The sequence below is a fragment of the Amia ocellicauda genome, chromosome 8 (genome assembly GCF_036373705.1).
Source record: "Amia ocellicauda isolate fAmiCal2 chromosome 8, fAmiCal2.hap1, whole genome shotgun sequence".
Lineage (NCBI taxonomy): Eukaryota > Metazoa > Chordata > Actinopteri > Amiiformes > Amiidae > Amia > Amia ocellicauda.
In genome coordinates, this window is record NC_089857.1 from 30653075 (window position 1) to 30680798 (window position 27724).

At 37.1% G+C, this 27724-nt stretch overlaps 2 protein-coding genes across 3 annotated transcripts in view; one reads left to right on the top strand and one right to left on the bottom strand.

The window, feature by feature from the left end:
• Positions 1-1737: 1737 nt before the first annotated feature.
• Positions 1738-7874, bottom strand: inip (ints3 and nabp interacting protein). 2 transcript variants are annotated; one of them, XM_066711039.1, is made up of 5 exons: positions 7800-7874; positions 6991-7039; positions 3143-3239; positions 2556-2631; positions 1738-2212 (listed from the first exon to the last, which is right to left on the bottom strand). In XM_066711039.1, the coding sequence occupies exons 2-5, from the start codon at positions 7013-7015 to the stop codon at positions 2117-2119; spliced, it is 294 nt and encodes a 97-aa protein (XP_066567136.1). In that variant the 5' UTR covers positions 7016-7039; positions 7800-7874; the 3' UTR covers positions 1738-2116. The 2 variants fall into 2 exon arrangements, with proteins under 2 accessions (XP_066567136.1, XP_066567135.1); XM_066711038.1 differs by having other exon boundaries at positions 2556-2646; positions 7800-7872.
• A 657-nt stretch (positions 7875-8531) lies between these two features.
• Positions 8532-27724, top strand: part of snx30 (sorting nexin family member 30) — a 29196-nt gene continuing 10003 nt past the window's right edge. The window contains exons 1-6 of the mRNA XM_066711041.1: positions 8532-8812; positions 20540-20728; positions 22434-22544; positions 23471-23629; positions 24882-25077; positions 26245-26444. Coding sequence (XP_066567138.1) covers positions 8675-8812; positions 20540-20728; positions 22434-22544; positions 23471-23629; positions 24882-25077; positions 26245-26444 — 993 coding nt within the window. The 5' untranslated portion in view covers positions 8532-8674. The remainder of the gene's footprint in view (positions 8813-20539; positions 20729-22433; positions 22545-23470; positions 23630-24881; positions 25078-26244; positions 26445-27724) is intronic.

Sequence of the window (27724 nt, forward strand, 5' to 3'; positions counted from 1 at the left end):
AGCGTAGGACTGGACAACAAGAAACAAAGGAATGGCAAAATAGATAGACTTACCTACTGCAGCAGAAAAGAGAAGTAGTACAGTCACTGCTAAGAAAGTTTTCATCTTTCAACCACATCTGGTGTTTTTCTCTCTTTGTGTTCTCTTCAGTCACTGTCTCTGTCTCTGAGTAAAGGTACTTATACAGCAGTTCCTGGCATTGTGATTGGCTGAGCTCAGTGAATGGGATACAGACCTGTTGGTAAAAATAGAATGGAGCAAGTGAGTTGTAATGGAAGATACATTTACTGTATGAAGGGTTTGCATCATGGATCTGCAAAACCTGGTGTAGCACGCATTGATGCAACAACACACCTTATTTTCTTTGTGTTACTTAGACCAATTATACACTCTCCATAGCTACACAACTGTCACAATTGACCATCCTAGTTCTACAGCAACTGCAGCAACTTTCTGTCCCATTCAATACCTTTGAAATGATACCTTTAAAAATGAAGCCATTGAATTGGATGCTCCTGGATTGCTTTCATGTATTAAATGGCTCCATTTTAACACTGACCGAGCCACCATGGGAGTGCTTGTGTGGTGAACCTACTGTCCTCAAATGTACAGTATTTAAATAAGTGTGCTGACCTTCCTCCTACATATTCTAAGTAGTGGTTTTATAAAGGATAAACAGTAGTCAATAAACTCCAAACCGAAGCATACAGACAATGGTATATAATTACTATAACATTAATGCTTTGCTCAGATTGGGAATTTATTTATAGATGAGTTCTACAGTTACACAATTGTACTTTATTTACAGCTCACAGCCATAAAGACCACAATGTAAATGAGAAAACAATGGGATTGAAAACAAGACTAATGTCACCCCATAAAACCAAAATCATTAAAAAAGGATTGTTAGCCCTTAAGAGTTTAAAGCTCAGAGGGGAATTGAGGCTGAACTAATTGTTTCATATATTGGACTGAGATTAAGAAAAGTGGTCTGTAATTTGAGACTGGGAAAGTCATGCTTGGTTCCATGTTTAAAAACTACAAAAGGGGATGAAAAATAAAGAGCACATTTACTGTTGGGAACAAGGGGCAGGTAAATTGTTTCACCACTTTTATTATTATTATTATTATTATTATTATTATTATTATTATTTTATTTATTTATTTATTAGCAGACGCCCTTGTCCAGAGAAATGTTATGGTAGAAAGCTTCAAACAGATTGTCATGGTGAACCAGGGCTATCTGGTGCTGATTTGTTCTTTGGGCAAACTCCCTCCTTTATACTAAATTAATTACAGGGGAAATCAGGCTAATTTGAGGTTATTATAATAAATTGTCATGTTGGTGAGACAACACCACATTCAAAAGCATCAACGCCATGTTCTGCCATGTTAGGCAATGCCAGTTTTAATGCAGCATGGATGTGTAGGTGTTTCAAACCTATGATATCTACTTATTAGATGGTGCCCTTTATAGTAAAAGGTGAGGTTCTATTGTGAACAACACAGTCTGGTAATGAAGCTCTCAGCATCTACCTGTCTCTGAAGACAGGGTTAACTCCTGATTACTTAAACCACTAGGCAGTGGTGTGATTTCTAACTAGACTGATGGATTGCTCTATATTAAAAGCCTTAACCCAAAACACTCCATCTGATACAGACATCTTAATTTACAGATTGTACTTACATTTTTAGTTTTTCCAAGTAATGGCAGAGATGTAAACAAAAATACATATATACAGATTATGCAAATTAATTTTATTTAAAAAATGATCAACCAAAAATAAAACATCAACTAAACAAACATAAATACAGGGATATTGATTCAAATAAAAAAATTAAATAGAAATCACAACTGAAAAGCTAATCCACAGTTGAATGTATATTGTTGACACATCTGGCAGTTTCAGTGAAAATCCCAAACAATTGCCATTTACAGAAGATAGTGTCATAAGCAGAGGGTGAGAAACATTTGTTTTGAAACTCCTAAAATACTCATATATACAAAGCAACAAAAAAGGCTTAAAAAAAAAGTTCAAAATATATTCAGGAATATAGTCCTCTTCAGTTCACAGCTCCACTATATGTCCTTGTGCAGTGAATTGTTCATGTGGTGTTATTCTGGGTCTAGTCGAGGGAGGACAGGAAGGATGAGGTTTCCAAAGGAAGAATCCTGGGTTATGAAGAAGCCCGACGAGTGAGCGTGTGCGTGCTGAAAAAGACATGCAGAAGCAGGACAAAGAAACATCAGGCTCTGCTAGTATCCAGAATCTCACAATACAAAATAAACAGACTGAAAACCTCTATAGCAGTTAACTTAGATACCATGATTCAATGAATGTGTTTTAGTGCCTATGACAGGTCATGTCAATATAATAAACAGCATTGTGCATTCTGAATACAAAACAGTGACTGAGAATGTATATATGATAGGACCTAAGGTTAGGCAGTCCACTAAAATCTAAGATGGTGCTGTGTTTGTTACAGGAATGACACACAGACTGATATAAATATCTTTGGCTGAGGAGATCTGTGGCTCTCAGGAGCGGACTCACCTGTAGAGCAGCTTTCTGCTGGGCTGCAATGTGCTGCTGCTCAGCATGGTCTCTGAAATCCTTGGTCAGGGCAGGTCTCGACAGAGGAATACTGAGATCAATAAAACAGTGTTTATATGAAATAGTATTATCTTGACTAAAGTAAACAAATTAGAATGTATATTGTATGCCAAAAAACTTTTTTGGTTTGCTATTGACTGAATACTTTTCATTTTAAACTATATAAAAGAAATTAGAAGTGCAAGTCAATGGGAGCCTATGGGAGGCAATTCGTTCTGAGAAAATGTGTTATCCGATGACTTTGTTATGCGGGGTCCACTGTCTATGTATGCATGTATTTATGCATGCATGTATGTATGTATTGCCCCACTTAAAGGGCAATGAATACAGCATGCATGAAAATTGAAGCTGCTTAGTAAACCACAACCCAATACCAGGAATCACACTTACGTATAACACGAGAAAAAGCTCTCAGCCCCCTTGCTGTGCTATAGCTTTAATGCAGTACTTGCCATTCTCACTATTATATTTAATATATATACATTGTGCAAAACATGAAAACAGGATTTGAAAGACACTCTCAATACCTGGCTCCAGGGTTATTCATTGACTGGTTCTGTATCAGTCTTCTCTTTTCCTTGTCCAGCTCTGCAAGAATAGCAACTCTGTTCTTATTCTGAAAACCTAAAGTCATAAAAGGTAAAAATATGAATTAAAATAATAGATATTTGTAGACTGCAATGTTACAATGAGGTCATTCTTAAATGTGTGAGAAACTAATTAGTACCTGGTGTATTGTTTATTAAATTAAAAACATAGTCAGGTGCCACTACAGGAACTACAGCATTAAATCCCCACCAACAAAAATAGCAGACTGGTTAAAATACAACCTTTTCTGTATTACTCGAGAGGCAAGGTGGATGTCTCATATTACAGAGTTTATAGTGTTTAATGTGGCAATAATCTAATGTGAGCAGAACTCTTGTCAATCCCCTGTACAAAAACTGATTTGATAACGGTTCTAATAAAGTACTTTGACATCAACTGTTCTCTGGAGTCCATACGCTCCATTCTGAGGCTACACTACACCTGCACAATTAACAGAATGAACAGGGTGCATTTTCATAACTGACATCCACCCTTTATAATAACTGAAGAGCTACTACTCAGGATGCAAGAAAATTCAGTACAATGCACAGGGATGAAAACTGACAAAACAAAAACGTAAAGACATGTCATTTTTTGTTTTGGGTCGTCATGTGATCTTTAAATATGTAGGCTACTTTATAAAAGCTTTTGTTCTTGATGAGTTTCAAAGAGGATATTCTTCAACTTTCTTAGCTGTTAGGGCTGTTTACATAATGCTTTTAAAGCATAATTGAATGAGAAGAATACCTGAAATGATTCATACTGCCTTCACTCAAGATGTCAAGATGTTGAAACTATGGCAAATATTACATATTGGCTCCATTATGTTCCCTCTTACCATACTTAAAAGGTAGGTCAAAACACTCGGGTGCTTCACACACATGCACACAAGACCCAACACAATTCTTAATCTACAAAACCAACCTCATGGTTTTCAATTACAGCCACTCTTTTCATTCAACATTAATGCCTTTTAATTGGACATTCTTGGTGCTGAAGGTCAGAACGACTGTGAATGTGGTCTCCACCTAACTGCATAGGTTTTTCTTCTTATATTATTCATTATCAATTTGATTTGGTAGGGAACCTTCACAAGGTTGCCATAGAGCACTTCACAGATTAAAAGAACAATGGACAATATAATATAGTGACACAACATGTAAAAGTAAACCATTAGGCATGTATTATTCACATCCAGAAAACATTTGAGTGCCACTGAAGAGTACATGGAAATAACTTTTTTTTTTTTTTTCCTGAGTACCACATACAATGTTATAAGGGGTTTGTAAGGGTTAGGTCACTAAGAATAGCTATGACTGCATAACACCAACAACCTATTTCTAAAAAGCCCCCTAAATATCCTAATGGATGGTGGTTTTGTAGGATGTTTTTTTGTAGATGCACATGTTTTAATACAGGTTTCTTTTATTATCTTGAGAATATAAATGGTAAGTACCTCCTCTTAAAGGCTAATGCTTTTTTAAGGGGCATGAAGATTTCCTGTCTTTCCTATTTCCTATATACCATTAGTGGCTTGTGATGTCTCTTTACTTTATTTAAAGGTTATATTATGTCTTCAAACCCCCACTAAACATGTAGCCTAAAGATGCAGATGCCTGGAGTAAGGCAATGGACGGTACTGCACAGCACAACTGCAGTTTGCATGATTTTGCAAATACCAACTTATACATCAAAAACTAAACGATGACATAAAATAGAACCAATTTGAAACTGATACATTTTTATTCAATGAAAACATACTCTGGTTCATACTGTGCTGGTAAAACTTTGGGCAGCTGATGACACTATACAATATGGAGAAATGCCTGAGGAAGGAGTTGTTTTGTATTTGAAACAACAGATTGTGCATGTATTTTATGAACTGGTGACGTCTCTGCTATTATTCTTACATGGTCTTTACTTGTATAACACACATGGTGGACAGTACTGGTGACCTGGCAGCTGAGACTAATGCACATCTATTTATTGAGCTGTGTTGCATTACTGAAGGTGGGTGCAGCTATTATTCTGTTTAATTAGAAAGATGAGTAAAAAGCACCAGTGATCAACAGTTATCACTGTTCTGTTTTTAGGGCCCTGAATACATATTTTATTATTATTAAAAGCAGGCCTCAAGGTTAATGTGAAGGTTAACCTTCATTAAATATATTGTACAGCACTTCTACAAAAACACAATACTCAGTTTTGCTATTTTAAAATGTTTGTGATAACATAAGGACAAGCACGACTGGCTAAACAAATAGAAATGCTTTCGTCATTCTAAACCCATTACAATGTAGGTCTACACACTGAGTAAAGTTGAACAATTTGTCAACTCCAGCCTCTGTTAATGTATGTTACTATGAGATCACAACCTTTTCAGAGACACAAGTAAACTACAATATTTAAAGAAATAACCTAGATTAGACCAGATAAATGTCTTCTTCACTACCTTGTTTAATTTTACAAAAAGGTTTTGTTTTGCTATCAGATTTAAATAAGCTCTATGGTAAGGATTTAAACTATGCACTGATCATACTGTTGAGCACACATATTAACAAACTCCCATGTGTATACAATTTAAAGTCTTTACTTTGTGGTGATATAATTGACACTTAACGTATACTGCTTGAAAACTAATTTGTAAAATGACTGAATTTGAAATATGATATTTCCAACAATGGAATACTAGGATAGAACTCTAGTGACTGGACCTTGATTAGCTTGATAAGTCTTGGACTACTCTACCTAAAATAACATTGGGTAGTCAATAACTAGAGCTAATTTGGGTCTGTGAAACCAGCCCTAAGAGAACTACAGGTGTTGAAATAAATGTTCATATACCTGCATTCCCACATCTGCGGCAATAGTACAGCACTTCTGTATTGCACTGCCATTCTCTAGCCTCATGAGACAGTCAGCAGCAATATCGTTTATGCAAACTAAACAAATGTTATGTTTAGGGTATTTGCTCTTTGTGCTCTAGTCTATGTTACCAAGATAAATCTAGGCTACTTGTCAATAATTTCCTTTTGATGGCTAATGTCACAACAAGAGTGTTACATATGCAATACACTTCCCACCTGAAACACACAGACAGGGACTTCAGAAACATCACCCTTCATTAATTTAGAGCCTAAGGAGTAGTTAATCAACTGTACTTTACTGTCATTTCATTTTGTCTTTGTCAGGTGCCCTATTATACTAATTTTACTTAATTCTCCAATGGTATTAATTGCCAAGAGAAGCAAAATGTCATGGCATGAAACCATTAGCATATTTCATATTAGACTGACAGGTATTGTCTAATTTCAAACGATTGTCTAAAGAACCGCACATGGGCGTAATCAATTTTTGAGCCACAAATTGATGGATGATGGAATATGTCGCATAATTGATGAAAATAACTTAATATTTCTTGTCATCAAATTGTTACAGCTAATCAATTGCAAGGATTATTTATGTAACTGGACACCTGGAGGCTATGGGACAAGTTCTTGAGGCAGCTCTAGCAACATCTCATGCCAACACAGGAGGACTGGTGTCTTTGACTTACCCAGACTATGCACTATGAGGAATGAAGTCTTATGTGTTCCCCAATTAAACAGGTCTAGAAAATACAACACCTTTAAGTCTTGATGACAAAAAGCCTTAAACAGCTACAATTAATGAAAGACAAAATTTTAAACTGTGTGTGTGCATATAAAAAACAGGGAGATAATTAATTAAAGTATGTTCAAATAATAATACTCTGTCCTTAACATGCACTTAATTTGTGGTTTCTTACCCTGTCCGGGTGGATTTGATGCCATTTGTAAAAAGTCAAAAGCAGAAGCCTGTGAATAAGAAGAATGAGAATGAGAAGCTAATTTTCACCTGCTGTCCTAAAATACTGCATCTAAAGGGTCACAATGGGGACTGATTACTTCTCATATCGGATAATGAGGGAAACATTGCCACTCTTTGGTAAGCATGAAAACAGAATTAAATAGTACAAATAAATACTCATAGTATGACTTGAAAATCTGAAGGACGAGAGTTACTCAAAATTAAACTTTATGTGTGCAAAGCTATGAACTAAAAGATCTACTGCCCTTTCTTTAATCTTCAATTTATACATTTTGTTCAGTTCCAATCCAGGATAATGACAAATGGCCACAAACTGATTAGATAACTGTTTTTAAACAAGTTAAATAATGAATGGATCATTGCTAACCATAGCTAGATTAATTTATTTTACTCATGGGTACATGTTGTGATGGGTAAAGCTTATCTGTGCCTCTGTGTATACAAAGCCATTAATTCAGACTGCAACTAGTTTTCATTTGATAATAGGCTGCTAATTAAACTAGCATACAAAACAAACGGAATATGTAATGCTGTACAGCCTAGGATATTAAACCAAATGCTTAATTATTGTTATCACCTTAATTATTATTATTATTATTATATGTTTCCTATGATATGGCTAGTTTGACAGTTTCAGTTTAACTGACTCTATTCTGACCCATATCGTGTGAGGAGTTAAATCTTGAAAAACACATACATTCATGTAAAAAAAATACATATGAAACTACAGACGGTAAATCAACCCACCTTTTCAGCGGTTCTTGCTCGTTCTGTGGACGCTCTCTGATGACGTAACACGGTTAAAGGCAGGAAGGTGCTCTGCCGTTACCGTATAATAACGTAAATATGCGCATCTTTCTAAAACAACTATTTGTATTAATGGATTTACTTTTAGTAATATACTAATGCAGTTCATAATTTATTTTTTATTATGCATTACCAAAAACGCTCAGACATGATAGTGTACTATTCCAAGCCAAATTTGTACGTTTAGGTAATGGTACAAATAAAGAAAACAAATACAAATATTTGAGGTCGTTATTGTTGTTGTTCACAGGCTATCTACACTGTATTTTTAGCTAGCTAGTTTGCATTTGACTTCAAAGATATTAGCTTTCAACTTATGTGTTGCAGTTACACTTCTTCATATCAATCCCGAATTCGTGAGCATTATCCTTTTGGGTTGAATAAAGCATAGCTAATAATGAATGTGTGAAAATGTAGGCTAAGTTAGATAACTTTTTCTCTTTAAACTTTTGGTGTTCTGTGGTTTCGACTGCAGTATTGTAATTGTAATACTGACATGCATGCGTGTTGTTGGGTGTAAAAAAAGGTGTAAAGAATGACGGCGCAGATAAGCAGAAAAGCGGCCTCAAGCGCCCCCTGCGGCCGGTAATGACTGTGACCCGCTCACACATGGGACACATATATCAGTCGTGCTTCCTGTCCACCACCGCTGTACTTCCGCATCTGCGCACTGCGAGTCAGCTGACAGCCCCTCCGAGGCAGGGTTAGTTTCTCGCACAGCACTGGGATAATTACCAAAACTCCCACCACCACCGGGCAAGGCGCTTATAGACATTTGCTGCAAATCTGACCCCGGTTGCCCCGTCGCTTGCACCATGAGTGCTGGCACCCCTAAATCGTTACCATCATCGGGGCAGAAATCCATTTACGATATCAGCCACCCTCTCTCATCCGAGGACACAGCTCTCACACCCAGTCCGGATTTACCCCACACCAGCAGCATCGGAGACAAGGTAAGCAGGTATTATTGCGGAAAGCAAAGCGTATCCGTGTATTAACAAGCTACACTCCCGCAGGGCCATGCAAACCTTTAGAAATCTGCCCACTATAGATATGTCCGTGCAATGCATCCTTAATAAAGCGACCCAAGACATATTTTCTGTTTTCGTAGCTAGTTGCATTAGCTATACGTCGTTATGAGTGGAAGATCGCCGAAACTACTAAGTTATGTAGCTAGAAACCTCAGCATTACATGTATTACTCAGCGTAACAGTTAGATACCAATATAAAATCACAGTCGTAAATTTACCATCTTGGGAATTTGATTTAGCCATTTTCCAGAGTACTGCCTGTGCAACTTTTTGCACTGAGGATCTGCACAACTCAAGATGCATTTATGTAGGCTTGACATTGTCTCAGTCTTATGATGACGATGATCTGTACCTGTCGCGTTCAATTGAAATGAAGTGCACATTTGAGAGATTGTGTTTTCCTGGTATTGTTTACACCTTTGCAACTTTAAACGAATGGGTAAAGCCCTGCCTTGTGTACCCCTTTGCCAGTTCTAGCAAGCAATAGAACATGTATTCATATGTTGTGGGTTTATATGACTTTAAACGAATCGCCATATAAGCTATTAAAACTCGGTTATATTATGATGTTACATTTTGTTTTGATCCAATTCTACAATATTTGTGCATTGGAAATGTTAACGCAGCTGAACCTTTCATTGTTTTTTGGTGCAGCCGTATTTATTTTATACCCAACTGTACGAGTCAATTGTAGCGCAGATTTGCGACGTTCTGCACAGGTCTGCAGTTTTCCACCGCTCCCATTGGTGGAGCCGCGCAGATCTGCGGAAATATGCGCTCCACGAACATGACTTGCGCAACTGAAGCGTCTGTCAGGCTGTTGTGTTTTCTTTGTGGTTACATTTGGTTTGATGTCTTTTTCTGTTTTGTCTGCTATTGAAAATGTCTTCGGGAGGGGAGAACTATATGGGCACAACCAATTACAAAGGATGGTATGGAAACTGACAACATTAAGTGCAGAGTACACTCAGATGGTCGACTCTGACCTATATTTTTGTGATTAGATACCCTGCTAGTATCCTATTATTAACTATGTCATGATTTATCCAGAGTAAAAGCATCCAATCTTCTGTTTTATTGTAGTCCACTTAACTCTCTAAGCCCCCCAGGAGTTAAACAACATCAGTCTTGCTAGAATCCGACAGTCCAGGATCCATGTGGTGATGTAGGCTAAGTTGGTCTCGCTTTATGTCATTTTTTATTTTGTATTAATGTTTTATTAATTTATATTCTTGAAGTTACAGTTCAGTAAGCCTCAGAACAATCCAAGCATATTGTGTGAGTATTATTGAAAGCATTTGTATGCTGAGGAATATAATAGGCTTCTACAAAACAGAACAGATACAAGTGCCACTGAAAGTAGCTGAACTGTGTAGGTGTTATGTATTTTTCCTGTATTGCTTTAGCATGTCTTTAGGCATTTATAAATGCAATTGAATACAACCTTGGGATCACTGATAACAACAACAACAACTGCAAAACAAAATCCCAGTGTTGTAAAACTGCATTATTAAAATAGTTCTTCCATATTAGCTGTACAGTTAATGGTAGATTTGACATGAGAGACATAGCACATACATTATGAAATGTTGTGGCTGACTGAGTTTATGAAAAACCTGTAATGAACAGATTAACAGTAAGAGAATCCCAAATGTTCAATAGTGGTACTCTTGGTATCCAAATAGTGGCAATAGTATTCTGGAGCATCCTGTAGGAGAGGAGTGGGGTTTTCAATACTTAAACACAACATAATTATTCCCATTCCATATAATTTGAGAATTTTGTACTCCTTCTCTACCATAGTGTTCATAATAATTTATAAACAATGTAGCCTATCTATTATAATTATCAGTTAGGTCTAATTAGAAAATGTAATAGGTAGAAATTGCATGGTACACATTATCTAATGATTTAAAGGTTAATTATTACCTAATGTTTTTAAATTAAGCCTTTTTATTTCTCTCTCAAGTTGTAAAGCATGTGTAATTGTAATGGTCAATTTCTCAATAGCACACAATATGCATGGAAAATGCATAATGGTTGGTCTCCATGGACTCCACATGCCAATTTATAAAAAGTGAAAGTACTTTTCTGCAATGACTATGAAGCCGTCTGTCACAAAAGTATGGACTGCAATGGTGACTGTTTATTCCTCATTACACTGCTGTTGTACTGAATCATTCATTTCTACCAACATACCTTGCTGGTCCTCCTAGACTTTTTCTGGATCACTAATAGGCTACCTTTTTTCGGGGAACGCCGTTCCTGTATACAAGTGTATAAAGTTCCTTGCATAGCTGCTGCATATAATTTGTTTTCTTTTTGCATACATTCCTATTTACAGGTAATTTAGGTTTGGCTTTACAGTATTATGAAAGGCTTCTTGATGAGATTATGAGGATTTGCTTCTACCATTGCGGATAGGCAAGACATGGGAATAGAGGATTACATAGAAAGAGAAGGAAATGCCAATTTCATAATTTATTTTTCTTTCCTTGTAGGCTACATGAATATAAGCAACAGTTTTCACTTTTTAATTACCGGATTATGCAGTCAGTGCCTCTGATTTGGTGATCACCCCCTCACAGCTTTAAACTGAGAAGTTTTAATTGGTCTGTATCACAATGCACACTTCACGGGGAAACATCCTGGCTCACATAAATAGACATAAACACTGTTGTTCTGTGCAATTAATAATAGAAAGTCCCTGCACTGTGTTGTTAAAATATATATTATATAATATGTGTTGAACATATTGATGCAACAGTGCCCACTTTAGATGCTTAGTCTCTGAAATGAAACAACAATTAGACTGTTTGAAATGTGTACACTTGCTAGAAGATATCTTTACAAAAAATGACTTCCATGTATAACATCTATTTTCCTTTCCTGTTGTATTGCATCCTTTAGCATAGCTTCCATAGAGTTTAAAAAGTGCAGGTTAAAATATTCCAGTGGCTGAACTTAAGAGTTTTCTCTCTAGATAGTCTGAGTGCAGTTGTACAAACTCATCCTCTAGAGTTATAGCCCTGATCTTATTTGGCATGTGGAGAACCTGACTGAAATGTGTGGCGAGGTCTGCATGCATGGTCACATTGGAGAAGCTCCCTAGGTTGCCCTTGCAGTTTTGAAATGCATACAGTAATGCAGGACGCCAGTTACAGGATGCTTCAGTTGAATGATTCATGATGCTCTTATCACCCCAGGAGTGATATGAAAAGGAAGTTCATATGAAGTAGGCCACATCTTTTAAAGTTGATCGATAGCCAATGCCAGTTCCTGAACCGTAAGAAAGATTGCATAGTTGTGATGATATCCTGACAACGACCGCCTCGTTTATACTACAGCTGACAATAGCACTTTGTTATGTTCGTGACATTACTGTATAGTACGTGACATGAGAGCCTATTGTTGACTGCTTTAGGACTTTTGTTAAATTGAGCAATGTCTACATCGAGACTTTAGTTGTGCTGTTCTTTTGCTTTGTTTTCTTTTCTTGTTCCTCAATTAAGATTTGACTTTTTCAGGGTTTCATTTCTTTCTTGTTCTTTTAGTGTCCTGTTGTATCTTCGCATGATTCTCTGTGGTTATTTATTGCCAACATGTTTTGGTTGCTGGTCTTCACTCGGGTTCATATTTGGGAGGCAAGGCACATTAAAATAATCCACCTGACAGTGGGGAAATTAGCCTGCTGTTGCCCATCCCATCAAAGTACATTTTGCTGGAGGTTAAAGTGGGTTCATTGAAAACCGCAGATATTCCAGGGTTTTGTTCCACCTTGGTTTTCTGTTAGTGTAATTACTGGCATTAAAAAAAATAGTGAGTTTTAAAACAAAATAAGCAGTCTCTAGGATGCATAATTGATTTACTGTGTGGATAGTGTAAATTTATTTTTGATACAGCCACATTTGTATTTAATAAAAAAAAAAAAAAAAAAAAAAAGGTTTCTGTAGCTAGTACATTTTCCCCTATATTATGCATTATTAGCCTATTTTCTTTGTAAAACAGTTGAAAAAAGCATGCCGTTACTTCCAAGATAAATACAGACAACATCTGTCTGCTAGTACAGGGGTTTTTGTTTGATCCAGATCATTGACTGCTTAATTGAGCCAATTGTGGGTCATTAATTAGGCAAATTCTCCCTGTGTTCAGGGTATCCAGTGATGGTGATTTAGAGAGACCTGTAAAACCAGCAGGATTGCGGCTCTCCAGCAACAGGCTTGGTCAATGGCCGTCCCCTGTGCAAGTTTCATTGGGGCTTCTTTTTTGTAAAATTACATTGCAATATAAGATTGTGCCTTACTTGACTGCATGTAAGGTTGTATGTTGTAATCACTTGTATATTGTGTTAATGCTACATAGTACAGATGGCTGTGGTCAGCACATATTGATGCATTTGTAATTGATTTCTTATAGATCTCCTCTTCTAGCAAGTGGAATAGTCCTAATATTTGCCATTGCCCCCCTTTTAACACTGACAAGGATAAACCAATTAAAGCAAGAACAATAAGGTTAATGTGTAATTCGTTGTATACTTGTCTAATTTATTTAAATGTTTCAAAATTGTATCTATGCACTCTGAATAGCAATGTACTACTATTACACCTAGGGGAAGTTTTGCCTCTGAACTCTTGTATGTGATAAACAGAGAGCAATATATGTATATGATGTCTTCAGTATGGTATCTAACATATTTGTAAGAATCCTCATTGAAAATGATTTGGATACTTGGCTATACTTCAAAATTGCACAGCTGGTAATGCAAAGCTGAACAGAAACTGTAGAAATTCATGATTTATATTTTATTTGAGGAAAAAACCTTTATGTATTTTCTGTGGCTTTCAAAAGAGTTGCTCAGCTATTTTGTTGTTACTGTTTGCCTATTCCTTTATTTCCTAATAGCCAGTTCTACTCTGCTGATGTTGCTCATGCCCTCTCCTTTCCTGTCCAATGACTGACGTTTCCTTACTGATATCTAACTGCCTCACATTGGCTCAACTTAACCTTTCTAAATGTAGTCCTCTCTACATCTCCTTTTTCCATCCCCCAACCCTTATTCTGGTCTCTGTGTCTCAATTTCTCTGCATGTTGCCTCTCTCACTCTCCCTGTGCAAAGAACCTTGGTGTTACCTTCAAACCATCTAAGTATCTCTCTGTCCTAGCAATCTCCTTCTGTCTGTTCTATTTAACGCCTAAAGATCCACATTTTAAAAATTATTTTGGTACTACTCCACCGTTGTCCCGTCAGGCCTTATCAGCAATCTTCATTTCCCCAACATTCAGCACACCGAGGCTCACCTATGCCTCTTTTCCACTGGGACATCCGACCCGACTCTGAACCAGTTAGCCGAGCTGCTGTGGTTTGGGTCGGGTGTTTTCCACTGTACTACCCAAGCTGAGGTCCACGTTGTGGATGTCAAGAGTCATGTGCAGAACTCTGAAAGATATGCAGGTTTTTCAGATGACAACAATGGAGGTTATTGAGAGTGTGACTGTTTACTAAATGGAAGTGAAAACCAAAGATGCGCCACACTCACCTTTTCTGATTGCACCAGTGCTGTCACTTCACAGTGCCTCTAAACAACAAGCCTTGTGATCTGATAGTCTATGATGTTCTTTTCTACATTCTCCCTATTTAAATGTAGCCAATGATTTGAAAGAATAATGTAAAATTTCTATTACATAAAATATATTTTGTTATAGGCCTACATATTTTATGATAATACTCCACAATATGCAACTTTTACAGTGTGGAAATTTTTACAGTTCCATGTTGAAGTTTAAATGCCTTGGATAAAGGTATCTGCCAAATGGAATAACATTTTTTTTTCCTTAGGATACTAATTACATTAGCCCTTTTCAGTTTGATGTGCTAATCAGCACAGTTTTAACCTTGCTCATTAGATGTGGAAATAGTAGTTCTTTGGGCCTCTGGCATTTTCTATGAATACATGTGAAAAACATTAATGTCTTTTTTTAATACTTGTAAAATATGCCAGTTATTATATTATCCCTTTTTAATCTATTGTAATCTCTTTTTGGTGGCATACTCCCAAGCTGGCCCTAGCACTGAACACATTTAAAGTACACACACAGATGCTATGTAATGCACAGCTCTTGCCAGGCTGGTTGCCTCTTGGTACAGGTACCCATGAACTGTAGCGGAGCTTTAGTAAGATCCAGAGACCAGAAGGTCAGACTAATGAATGGCATACAGCCCTGTCAGTGTCTGATTAATCTCTAGAGCTAATGTCACATGTATAACAGAGGAGCCCTTGGCTGACTACTCATCCAACCATAGCGGTCAACCATTTGAGCTCTGCCATTTGGCAGTCCTGGTTACAGTAGGCGAATGGCACAGCCAGGATTCTCCGTAGTCATCAGATGTTGGACTGGATGAACTTGTGAAGCTTTCTCAAACCAGATAAATGATACAAATCCGACATTGAAGTTTTTAAATTATTTAAAAGGTTGTGTATATTAAATCCGGACTGATTTCTCTCCCGCAATCTTATCTTCCATTTTTATTGAATATTTCCATGGAAACCTAAGCAATTGGAAAAGCAGAATGAAATTTCTCTTGAAACAATGACATGACTCCATGCTACACAGAGGATATTTTTAAATACAGCGTGGTTTTGACGCCTACAGAAGTATTTGACTAGGATGTGGATCTGATTGATCATGTTCTACATTTGTATGTCAGAGCTTAGGCATGTGTCAAGTTTTTCTGTAAGGTTCTGCTGTACAGATTTTCAAAATGTGCTTTTTGAAACTCAAGGATTGACACCAAACTCCTTATAGAACAGTGTAGGAAAAGCTAGTTGATGCTGGTATGCTTATTAAACATTCCTCTCCTGCCACTAACCAGGTTGTCAGGCACAACATATTTACACTGAATTAATTGTATCAGCTTTTGAATGCATATGAAACTAGTAATTCTCCCCGAAAGAGGCAGTCAGTTCTTTGACCAGGTTGTGTAAAACCTTAGGCTTCAGTCTTGTCCATTGTTATTGCTGGTTGTTGAGTAGTTTACTTTTCTAGATAAATGTGCAGTAGGCCTATTCATATTCTTATTGGTCAGCTGACTGCTGGGGGTAATTCTCATAACAAAACCAATCTTAAATTCAACAGTGCTGTTTAGAATTACTTAAAATGTCATGCTCATCAGGAATGATTAATGCTTCTTTCAAATATGTTTTCTTTCTTATAACATTTACAAATGTAACCCAAACTTTTAAACCCTTGAGCTAATTGGCTGAAAATCATACATTTTTTTTGTCTTTTGTGCCTGTGTGTATGTGTGTTTTTTGTCTCATGCTTTTTTGAGTTTTGTACAAACTGGTTTCAAAATATCAGGTTTCCACATAAAAGCCACCCTGCAGATGTTTTTGAAATTGAAGTGTTGAATATTAAACTCTCACAAATATATCTTTATATATATATATATATATATATATATATATATATATATATAATAATTTCATACTATGTCCTAAAGGTAGAAATGTAGTATTAAATCTTCCATCATAGGCTGGAAATAATGAGACTTCATTAGCTGATTGCTGACCTCATCCTCTAAGGCTGCTGATATAATGCAAAGCCTGCATTCTTACACAAGCTATTTTAGTTTTCCAATGAGGCCTACATAATCGTATGGTAACGTGATGAAGAAATTCTTTGGCAATGTATCCCAAATGGTCTTGATGTGTGGTCTGGTAGTAGCTATGTTTATCCTACTAACGTTAAACTAAATGGAATCTGCAGAATTCCAATTGAAGCAGGTAATTCTGAAAATGTATCTAGGCCTAATGTTTTGGAGTGACCTCTAAGAATGCATAGTGTTGTGAAAACGGACACTAGTGTACTTGGCAAGAGAAAACAATGACAGCATTCTGTATTCTACAACCAGAAATACATAAAGCAGGTATGAGTTAAGGTTTTCATGTTTTTTTTTTTTTTTATGCGTATGGTTAGGATTTTCAGGCAAATATGCTGTTGCTGTAGGTTCGAGAGATGGCTGAATTGTCATACTGAGAGAAGTAAGACAGCAGGTTTATAGAACATATTGAAACACTAGGTTGCAAAAAAATTAAATAAAAAAATAGGCTAAAGATTTAATCTGATGCTAAAATCAGAAGAATGTAGTTGGGGTAGCTGGCCTTTTCTGTCTCGTATATATATTACCAAAGTCCATATTTCTTAGAATGTCTTTCAATAAATCAGATCACGAAAATAATTATATTTGTAATAATTAAGAAGAAACATTAAATTATTTGTATAAAATTACTAGTAAATAGTAAAACTGACCCCTTGACAAAAATTTACAAACAATAAATGCATTGATGTAGGCCTAAATAGAAATATAAACTGCTGACATAGTTAAACCATATCAAGTAGTAGCTTCATCTGGTGTTTCCTATCAATTCCTATTAATTGTCATTCTAGATTTGTATCCTGTTTGTGTTGTTACTCGTTCCATGACCTTTGTTTCTGAGATTTTGCCCCCTGCTTTTAAAGAGGAATATAGCACTGACTTCAAATAACAGTACTTAAGAGCATTGTGCAACATGACTGTAGTTTGCTTCCCAAGATTAATTGACTGCAATTGTGAATTATTTTGGGATTCACCCCCCACCTCCAATAATTAGCATACCCATAAATAATAATGGATAACACTCTTTACCTATCATATTATTCTACAATGAATAACAGAAAACATTCAATTTGTTATATGCCTATTGTGCCAATTTAGTGAGAAATAATGTATTCTTGTAGAAATGTGAGTAACAATTTCACTTCTCTCCCTTTATGCCAATGTGGAAAGGAGCTAAAAATGCAAATATTGGGAATATTTTCCATTGAGGTGTCTTATAATTTTAGGAGAACTAGTGTGGTTCTTAAATTTGTGGTTTTATTGTGTCTTTGTGTTAATTAATAATTAATGAAAGTCTTAAAACATGTTTTATTAAAAAAAAAAAAAAAAACCTAACCGGATCACAGAAATGTATCTGTATTACTTTTACATAATCCATAGGCCTAATTGATGGTCATGGCTCAGATTTTTCTTATTATTCATACGATTTTCCCAACATGTCATTGCAGTCAGATTCTGCCTGCTCCTCTAATTGCCTCCCTTTAAACTTTGTCCTCCATAGTCACATTGATTTCTGGAACACTGAGTCTATGTAATCTATTAGGATTATAAAATGCATTTTGGTAACACTATATCCAATACATCTACAGCTAGATTAATAGATTCAAATCTTGTCAGATGACTCAAATAAAAAACAGCAACTTACCAATAGTTGATGCTTCTGAGATTTTTCATATAGTATAGCCACCGTTTTTATATTTGGAAAGACAACTGAATATTGCAGCTCTCCCTTTTTGTGCATGCTGTCAGACACTTTTTTTGGTTGTAGTGCATGGCTGCCAGACATATACTAATAATAAAAACAATAGTAGTATTGATGTGTAACCATGGATTCATGTTCTAAACTTTTACTTGGTTGGATCCCAGATCCAGGGAAAAAAAGCTGCTTTGTGAAACTGCATAGTCATTAGGAATAAGAGTATATTTGTTTGAATTACGTTCAACTGTAATTTAAATGTATGTACTGTATGCATTCAATGAAAACTGAAATTTTGATTTGGGGCAAAACAAATGGAACATTTCCACCCATGACGTTTGGCCAAAAGGGCTTCAATCTACTTATGTATATATACAGCTCTGGAAAAAATTAAGAGACCACTGGAAAATTATTAGTTTCTCTGGTTTTACTATTTATAGGTATGTGTTTGGGTAAAATGAACATATTTGTTTTATTCTATAAACTACTGACAGCATTTCTCCCAAATTCCAAATATAAATATGAATGGAATGGAATGGCTGCCATACATGTAGAGATGCTGATTTAAGAAACAAATACTGTGGTCTCTTAATATTTTCCAGAGCTGTGTGTGTTTGTTTGTTTGTATACATACCATAATTATCATCGACGTATCAATCCACCGCAGGACGAAGGCCTCCCCAAGATATTTCCATTTGCTTCGATCTATAGCTTTACTTTTCTATGTCATACCTGCAAAGTTTATTATTTAATCTTCCCATCTTTTATGTGGTTCTCTTCTAGATATTTTTCAATCTATTTTGTTCAATACAACAGTCCAATAAAATAATGTAATGTAGCATTTTGAATATGAGTATGGAAGCTTCACACAGCTGTTTTTCAGGAGTTTATGAGACATAACACAGATGGCCAGGCCTGTTATTGTTGCCAAGCTCTTCTCAGCAGCGCTGCTGGGCTCTGCCTGTTGACAGTTATGTTGCTCTTTGACAGATTTCTTTGCCTTTCTGGGTTGCAGCAGGCTGAGCCAGAGCGCACATAAATAAGAGACAGAAAAGCTCTGGCTTTACATTGAATTCTGCACATCTTGTTCACTTCAGCACCTCCTGACCCACTCCTCTGTCAGGTTATTACTCATTTGTGTAAGACTGTTCCAGGCTTGATATTTCCTGATTTTGAGTATTTACTAGGTCATAAGCTTGCTTAAACCTGACACAACTTAACAGGAAAGAACCCCCCTAAAACGGATTCATTGCTATACAATGTGTTTATTTTCTCCTGCCTACTTTTCATCTTTATCAACCTACCTCCTAACACACACCCCCACACATACTTTGCATTGATATTGTATTATGTTAGGCTTTTCTACATATTTGATCTGTTGAGTGTAAACACTGTTTGATGCATTTCTGTTGTTTAAGATCCTGTTGGTTAGATGTTTACTAAAAATTCTAAATAACGTGTTTTAAAAAAAGGTGAGATACTTTATATGACTTGATGTCTACTGCAAAATGTCTCCCATTATGACCATTTAGGCTTTGTGTAATTGCAATGCCATGCTAACTGTTGCTGTGTCTAATTTGATTGTAAAGAATTTCCTCAGTAATCATGTAGACCTGTGTCAGATTTTGATAGGGATACTGTAGACTACATGATGCATTCTATCAATGATCCACTCAGTAATATTACACAACTAAAAGCATTTACCCACATGTAGTTATCAAATCGCTTCAGAATTACTGATATGTAAAACATGTTGAGAATAAATGCATTTCCTTCCTCTTTGAAAAAGATTCTAGTTAAAAATGGTCATGACTCCAGGCTACAACTACTGTCTCAAGCATGATCAATATTCTGCCTTTGCCTGCATACTTGTATACTTATTCAGTCATAACGTAACCGTTTAATCTCACCCCTAGCTTTAACCTTGCAGTAGTTGCTGCAGCAGGGAAGCTGTTTTTCTTGGGATTATGATTTATGTGGGGGCAATTCACTGCATGAATGGGGAAAAACACATATTTGTGTGTTGAAATACTGAGCAATGGGAGTTGTGTAGTTAATAACAAGTGTGTTCCGAATACTAATTAGAATGCAAATTGCAGTCAAGGCCATTAAAAGGGAAATGGAAACTCTGAACACACAGCATTTTTATTTCTTATGGGATCAGTTCCTGCACTTTAAAAGGAGACCATAGCATGCCAGCTAATGTTTCCATTGCTAATGATTTTTTTGTTAGCCAGCATCTTCAATACAGGTAATATGGTTGACTTCATGTTGTTTCTACCTTTTTCTTCTATAGGACTTGAGTTTACCCAACGGCACCCCAGTAGACACGTCCAGTCCGGCCTCTTCGTCCTCTCTACTCAACAGACTGCAGCTAGACGATGAGCTGGATGGAGAGACCAGAGACTTGTTTGTCGTCGTGGATGACCCCAAGAAACATGTGTCCACCATGGAAACCTACATCACCTACAGAGTCACCACTAAGGTTAGGAAAATGCAGGAAAAGCCTTTATTCTTCCTGCCCTCATGTTGGTAGCTTTGCAAAAGTAATTAAACCCTTTACACTGACCCAAATTACAATGACACTCTCACATATGACCCAGTTTTCCTTCTTGAACAGCTTGACACTATGTACAGATGTTTGTCTTTATTACGCCAACCCTATCAATTTCAGTGTCTTCCCCAGATTTAATTATAAATAAAACTGTGTATCGGCCAAAATAAACATTTTCTAATGCTGCTATTTACTTCTAGATCAAGGATGATATTCCTAAAGTTTATATCTGAAGGGGTTACAGGGGCAGGGAGTGTTTTTGAGTCTGAATCATTGAATAGGCATCTGTAGTTCTTAACAAGGAACAACTGATATGAAGTGACAAGACCTGTGAAATGTCTAAGCCCTTGCAAACTGAAGATGATTTGAAATGTGTGAATGCCAGGGCTCTGAGATATGAATTAGCACAACACATTGAAAACAGACTGGAGTCTCTGCTGTCACCTTTTAGGAATGCAGTAATGTAACTAGGAGACTTGTTAAAGTGGAAATTAAACTTTCAGGCACTTGTCAACCCTGTAAGACTCCATATGAGAGCTGATGTGGCCCCATGCTGAAGTTTCCAGCTGATGCACAACTGGTACTAGACTTGTACTAGATGCACTAATGCAGAGTCACTGAGTCTTTATGTCAAGTGCCACCAGAATGAAGCTGACCAAGTACTGAACATAATCTGTATGCAGCTGAATCTGCATCCATATTGGTTGACAGCAAACATTGTCTCGGTGATAGCTTTGTTTCCTTTTGATAAGCAAGTCATGACTCTCTCTGCAAACTAAGTGATGCAGTGACATGAAGAGAGCACCCCAGATCAATGGTGAATTAATCAGATCCTGATTCAATGGTGCAGTGTGTGTTCTGGGCTGTAGGTTCCTTTAATGAAGCCTAATTTAAAACAGACCTTGAAACTAATTTGTATAGCTTTTAAAATGACATGAAACTATGTTTCCATTTTATTTAGAATTGATAAATGAAACTAATTATAAATAATGAGAAATTTGATAATTATTGCAAATGATTCAGATCTCCATTAAATATTGAATACAGCAATAGCAAAAATGTCAGTCTTCAAGTGTATTAAGATAACAAAGTCACATAATACAATTATTTTTTTTCTTCTTCTGAAGGGTAAAACTGAGGCCACAAACTATATTTTTGGTCTGTATTAGCTTGGAGCTACAGTCTCCACTGATAAAAGTGTGCATGTTGGCTTTCTGTCTAATAACTAACACCAGGTATTGTTGGCGAACTAATAGCATAATAAATAATTAACCTTAGTTGCTGTAGGGTGGCACATAATATTGTATTGTCTCCTAGAGCACTGAACACTGACACTGAGAGGAATCCATGGGTAATATATGATTCAGTTAATGTCTTGCTTCATACATTTACTCTATTAAATGCCATGCTGCAAAACAATACACAGGGAGAGTAGCTGTTTGTCATTAACTTGGTTTGCTCTGAATGTTCTTTTACAACATGGGCATAAGAACAAAATAAATAAAATAAGACAAAACACAAAATCGTATCCGGTGTGAGCTTGATTAACACTAATTAGCTGCTGTAGTTTTGGGATTTCTTTTATATTTAATGTATTTTAAAAATGTTGTATTATCCCCCAATTGTTTGTCTCTAGACCACCAGGACAGAGTTTGACTTGCCAGAGTACTCAGTGCGCCGGAGATACCAAGACTTCGACTGGCTACGGAACAAGCTGGAAGAGACTCAGCCAACACATCTCATTCCCGTAGGTAGTGGAAACGCATCTGCCCTTGCCATCTGCACTGTTGCACTGTTGTTATTGGGCTGCAGTTTAGAGTAGTGGTTAGGGCTCTGGACTACTGAGTGGAGAGTCATGGGTCCAATCCCAGGTGGGGGACACTGTTGTACCTTTGAGCAAGGTACAATACCTAGATTGCTCCAGCAAAAACCCAGCTGTATAAGTGGGTAATTGTATGTAAAAATAATGATATATTGTAACAATTGTACGTTGCCTGCTAAGAAATATAATAATCATTTTCTGTGAATGTGCAGCACCCCACTGTCAAGTTTTAACTTGTGTGCTTTGCTTCATAATGAGAGGCAATATACAGTACCTAGCTTCCACCTTCAGCCAAAGGGTTACTGGCTGGCCATAATGAAAGCGTTTTCCAAGAAGGAAATAACAATTCTGTCAAACAACCAGGAAAAAAAAAATGGAATCTAAATTTGTTGCATAGTGCATGATAGAAAACCATGGATCAGACTTTAATTTTTAAAGGGAGCTCAGTGAGACTTCATTTTTTGGTTTGTCGAGAGCCTGAAATGTCTGCCTACATTTTTACACTAATTCCTTTAAGTATCTGAGGTCTTATAGCTGACATGCTTGGCTGTGGTTTATTAGTTGCTGCATGCAGGAAAGGCTTTAACACTGACATATCAATTAATCATTTTGCAATTATATACGAAAGACTAACATTAAACATGTGCTTGACTGTAGACCTAAATTAAATTGATGGATTACATACCTGTTTTTCTGGTTTAAATTGGCCTTCCTGACAAGATAAATTAGTACTTTTTTTTAGTATGCTCTCTATCTGATATAGTGAGGTGAACTGTCCAGAATATTTGCATAAGCCCTGGGGCCTTGGCTTTTGCTTGATTTCCACCCCCCCCTCCTTGTATTGCTCACAGCCTCTGCCTGAGAAGTTTGTGATGAAAGGGGTTGTGGACAGGTTTTCAGAAGAGTTTGTGGAGACTAGGCGGAGGGCCCTCGACAAGTTTTTGAGGAGGATAGCAGATCACCCTGTCCTGTCCTTTAATGATCACTTCAATGTATTCCTGTCAGCCAAGGTGAGTTTGATAATGTATATGGAAAAGAAAACACTTGTGTGAAGACTAATCTTTCTCACATTTGTTTAGAAAGCTTTGTTTGATTACCTCAGTGAGTGGTAACAGAAAATATAAAAAGTGATTTCAAGAAGTATAATTTGCTTTCTTAGTAAGTCCATTGTTCATATACAAATTATTTAAGAAGCACACAATATTCACCCTTTTGTATACATTTTTTCTCTTTCCTCAAATGTATGTACACCGATCAGCCATAACATTATGACCACTGACAGGTGAAGTGAATAACACTGATCTCGTTATCATGGCACCTGTCAGTGGGTGGGATATATTAGGCAGCAAGTGAACATTTTGTCCTCAAAGTTGATGTGTTAGAAGCAGGAAAAATGGGCAAGCGTAAGGATCTGAACGACTTTGACAAGGACCAAACTGTGATGGCTAGACGACTGGGTCAGATAATCTCCAAAACTGCAGCTCTTGTGGGGTGTTCCCGGTCTGCAGTGGTCAGTACCTATCAAAAGTGGTCCAAGGAAGGAAAAGTGGTGAACCGGCCACAGGGTCATGGGCGGCCAAGGCTCATTGATGCACGTGGGGATCGAAGGCTGGCCCGTGTGGTCCAATCCAACAGACGAGCTACTGTAGCTCAAATTGCTGAAAAAGTAAATGCTGGTTCTGATAGAAAGGTGTCAGAACACACAGTGCATATCAGTTTGTTGTGTATGGGGCTGCGTAGCCGCAGACCAGTCAAGGGTGCCCATGCTGACCCCTGTCCACTGCCGAAAGCACCTATAATGGGCACGTGAGCATCAGAACTGGACCACGGAGCAATGGAAGAAGGTGGCCTGGTCTGATGAATCATGAGTTCAGGGTCTTGACTTGGCCTCAAAATTCCCCAGATCCAAATCGAATCGAGCATCTGTGGGATGTGCTGGCCAAACAAGTCCGATCCATGGAGGCCCCACCTCACAACTTACAGGACTTAAAGGATCTGCTGCTAACGTCTTGGTGCCAGATACCACAACACACCTTCAGAGATCTAGTGGAGTCCATCCTCGACGGGTCAGGGCTGTTTTGGTGGCAAAAGGGGGACCTACACAATATTAGGCAGGTGGCCATAATGTTATAGCTGATCGGTTTATTTGTTCTATTCAACTGGAAAACACATAGTAATCATTTACAATGCAGATGCCAACGTTTCCCTATTAGCATCCTATACTGCAGGAATAAAACATACCTTTTGCTTGTTTTTCTCAAGGATCTCAATTCCTACAAGAAGCAAGGTTTGGCTTTGTTGACGAAAATGGGCGAGTCCGTCAAATACGTAACCGGAGGTTACAAGCTGAGGGCTCGACCCCTGGAATTTGCTGCAATGGGGGATTACTTAGACATGTTCACGCAAAAGCTTGGCACCATTGACAGAATAGCACAGAGGATCATAAAGGAACAATCAGGTAGGATTCTGGGACATATGCTGTTGGGGTATGGTGCGATGGAGAAAAGTGTTACATTTTAGTTGCAGTTAATGGTCAATTTCAAATGGTAAGAACAGGCCATCTCAAATGCTGTTATTTCTGTTGCCTAAATAAACCGTCAAATTCTGTACCCTCAAATAGATTTTCTTTCTACACATACTATTTCACAATTGCAAAACAAAATATAAAAGTATGGCTTCAGTAATTTTTTGTCCTGTTTAAGCAATTATAGCGATGTTTATTGAACAATTTGATTTTGGTCCTTTTTTTGGTCAAGGTGTCACCTAAGTATTAATAATTCTATTGTATCATGTAAAAACACAAAATATTGACAAATCCTCTAAACCAGTTCACTCCACACAGGATAGGTTTGTATATCTGGAATTCAACATTATTACACAATTATGAAATAGTAAGAAATCTCAGTATAACAAATATTGTTCTGCAGTGTATGATTACAGCACATTTGTTTTCTGTTGGAGAATTATGTTATCTGAATATCTGATTTTGCTCATCAGCAATGATTTGAGGACATTTTTCCTGAGCCTATTAATCTCCTGTAGAATTATGGTATAATCTGCTCTTTCAAAAAAGTAAGTAAGATCGTTTGACATAAATAACATGATACAGTTTAATCCTGAGAAAATGTAGGAAAGATGAAATGCAACTTTGCTCTTATAGTAAATGACATGGCTCCTTTTAATAAACGCCAGGGGAAAATACTGTTATGTGTCAATAAAGCTTTGCAGTAAACCTATTCGATTTTTGTGTGCGTAAAGGTCATGTATTGAGTCACACCCTGACCTTTTTGTTGACTTTGATTTATCAGTCTAGAAAACACATTTATTTAACATGGCTCACTATAGTGGATGCTTGAATGATACATATTTTTGAATTCCAAAAAAACTCCTCTAATAGGTGATTTTCTTAGGCCTGATATACACTGCAGAAGAGGATAATCTGTGTATCATCTGTGTAGTTTGTCAGTCTTCTGGGCTGCTCTTACCATTGAAATCAGCTGCCACCAAATCATGCTACAACACACCCTTCGATCTGTTCAAGAATTGTGGCACTGTGTAGGAGGCAGAATGGCATTTTCTGTTCTAAGTGTCTGTGTCCTTCCATCTCCCCCTGCTGTTTTCCCAGAGTACGTGGTGGAGCTGCGGGAGTACGGGCCAGTGTACTCCAGCTGGGCCACAGCAGAGGGTGAGCTGCACCAGCCCCTGGAGGGAGTGTCCGGCTGTGTGGTCAACTGCTGCACAGCCCTGGAGGAGCTGATGGAAGACATGAGTGAGGACTTCCTGCCAGTGCTGCGCGAGTACGTGCTCTACGTAGAGTCTATGAAGGTAGGGCAAGCCTCCCCGAGACCCATTCATCAACACCCTTTAAAAAATTATATATAATCTGGATGTCACACCAGAAGACTGCAATGAAAGCAGAAGAGCAAGAGATCTCATGGGTACATGTTTCAGCAAAGCGGCACAATTGAACAAAAACAAGAATATTCAAGAAAAAGGCAGATTTGTTTTCCACAGGAATACGTAGACACAGTATGCAAAGTAAATCAAGACATATGCAATATATATATATACTTGGAGAAAATGTGTTATTTGTTAAAAAGTCTTTGGAATGGTTATAGCAGGGTTATAGGGCTCTTCCCTGCTCCAATTTGCTTTTACACAATCCGGAGACAATCAGGAGGTCTTTAAAATATTCATGTATTATCTGTATGCATAACACAGCTTCAGTTATTTCTGCTCAATAATTAAGGCCTTCCAAAGTCTTCAGTTCTTCCTTGTTTTTTTTTGTTTTTTCATGCCTGTATTCAATGGACAAACTATAAAACATTCCATTCAACTTAAACTGCAAATTTGCCAAAAGTCTTCAGAAAAAATCTGCTTTAGCCACAGACTTTCCACCTTTTATTTATTATTCGACTCAACAGTTTAAAGCAAGAATGCTTTAAATGTTAAACTCCTTAACATAACTAAAATTGTTTTGTTTCCATTCAACCAAGAGACATTTATTTATAGTGTTTTTGGATTTAAGGTCTAAATATTAGTTTCTGGTAGACCTAACTCTCTTTGCATGTTTCCCCTTTTAACGAGTAAGCTTTTCTGTGTGGATGCATTTAGAAATCCTGCTGTAATGTTAGCTTCTTTGGGCTAAATTACAAACTAGATCTTGCCTAGTCTTTCCTTCACATACTGCTAATGAGAAGATTTTTAACCTCAGCGTTTCTCGATTGCTGACTGGAAGTTGGGTGCATTTCCAGTTGACAGGCCCATCATTCTGTCAGATACGTGCTGAAATAGCACTGAAGGAGCAGCGAGGCAAGAATTTATGGGAGCAGTTTAGGTGGATTTAATAATGTGAAGTTTGGGATTCATACTGTATGCAAATGGCGGGGGTGGGGGGGAATACAAATCCAGGACTTGCAAACCAAATTCAAGACTCCCAAAATGAGTGCTGTGTAAGCCAAGGCATCCAATATGAATTAGAAGTGTTAATTTAATGTTAGAAAGTTTTCCTTTTACAATGAATGCTTTTAGTCCTTATCTTTCTGTAAACTGGGAGGGCACTATGATTTAAAATAAATATGTTGCCTGTAGAATCATTATATTTT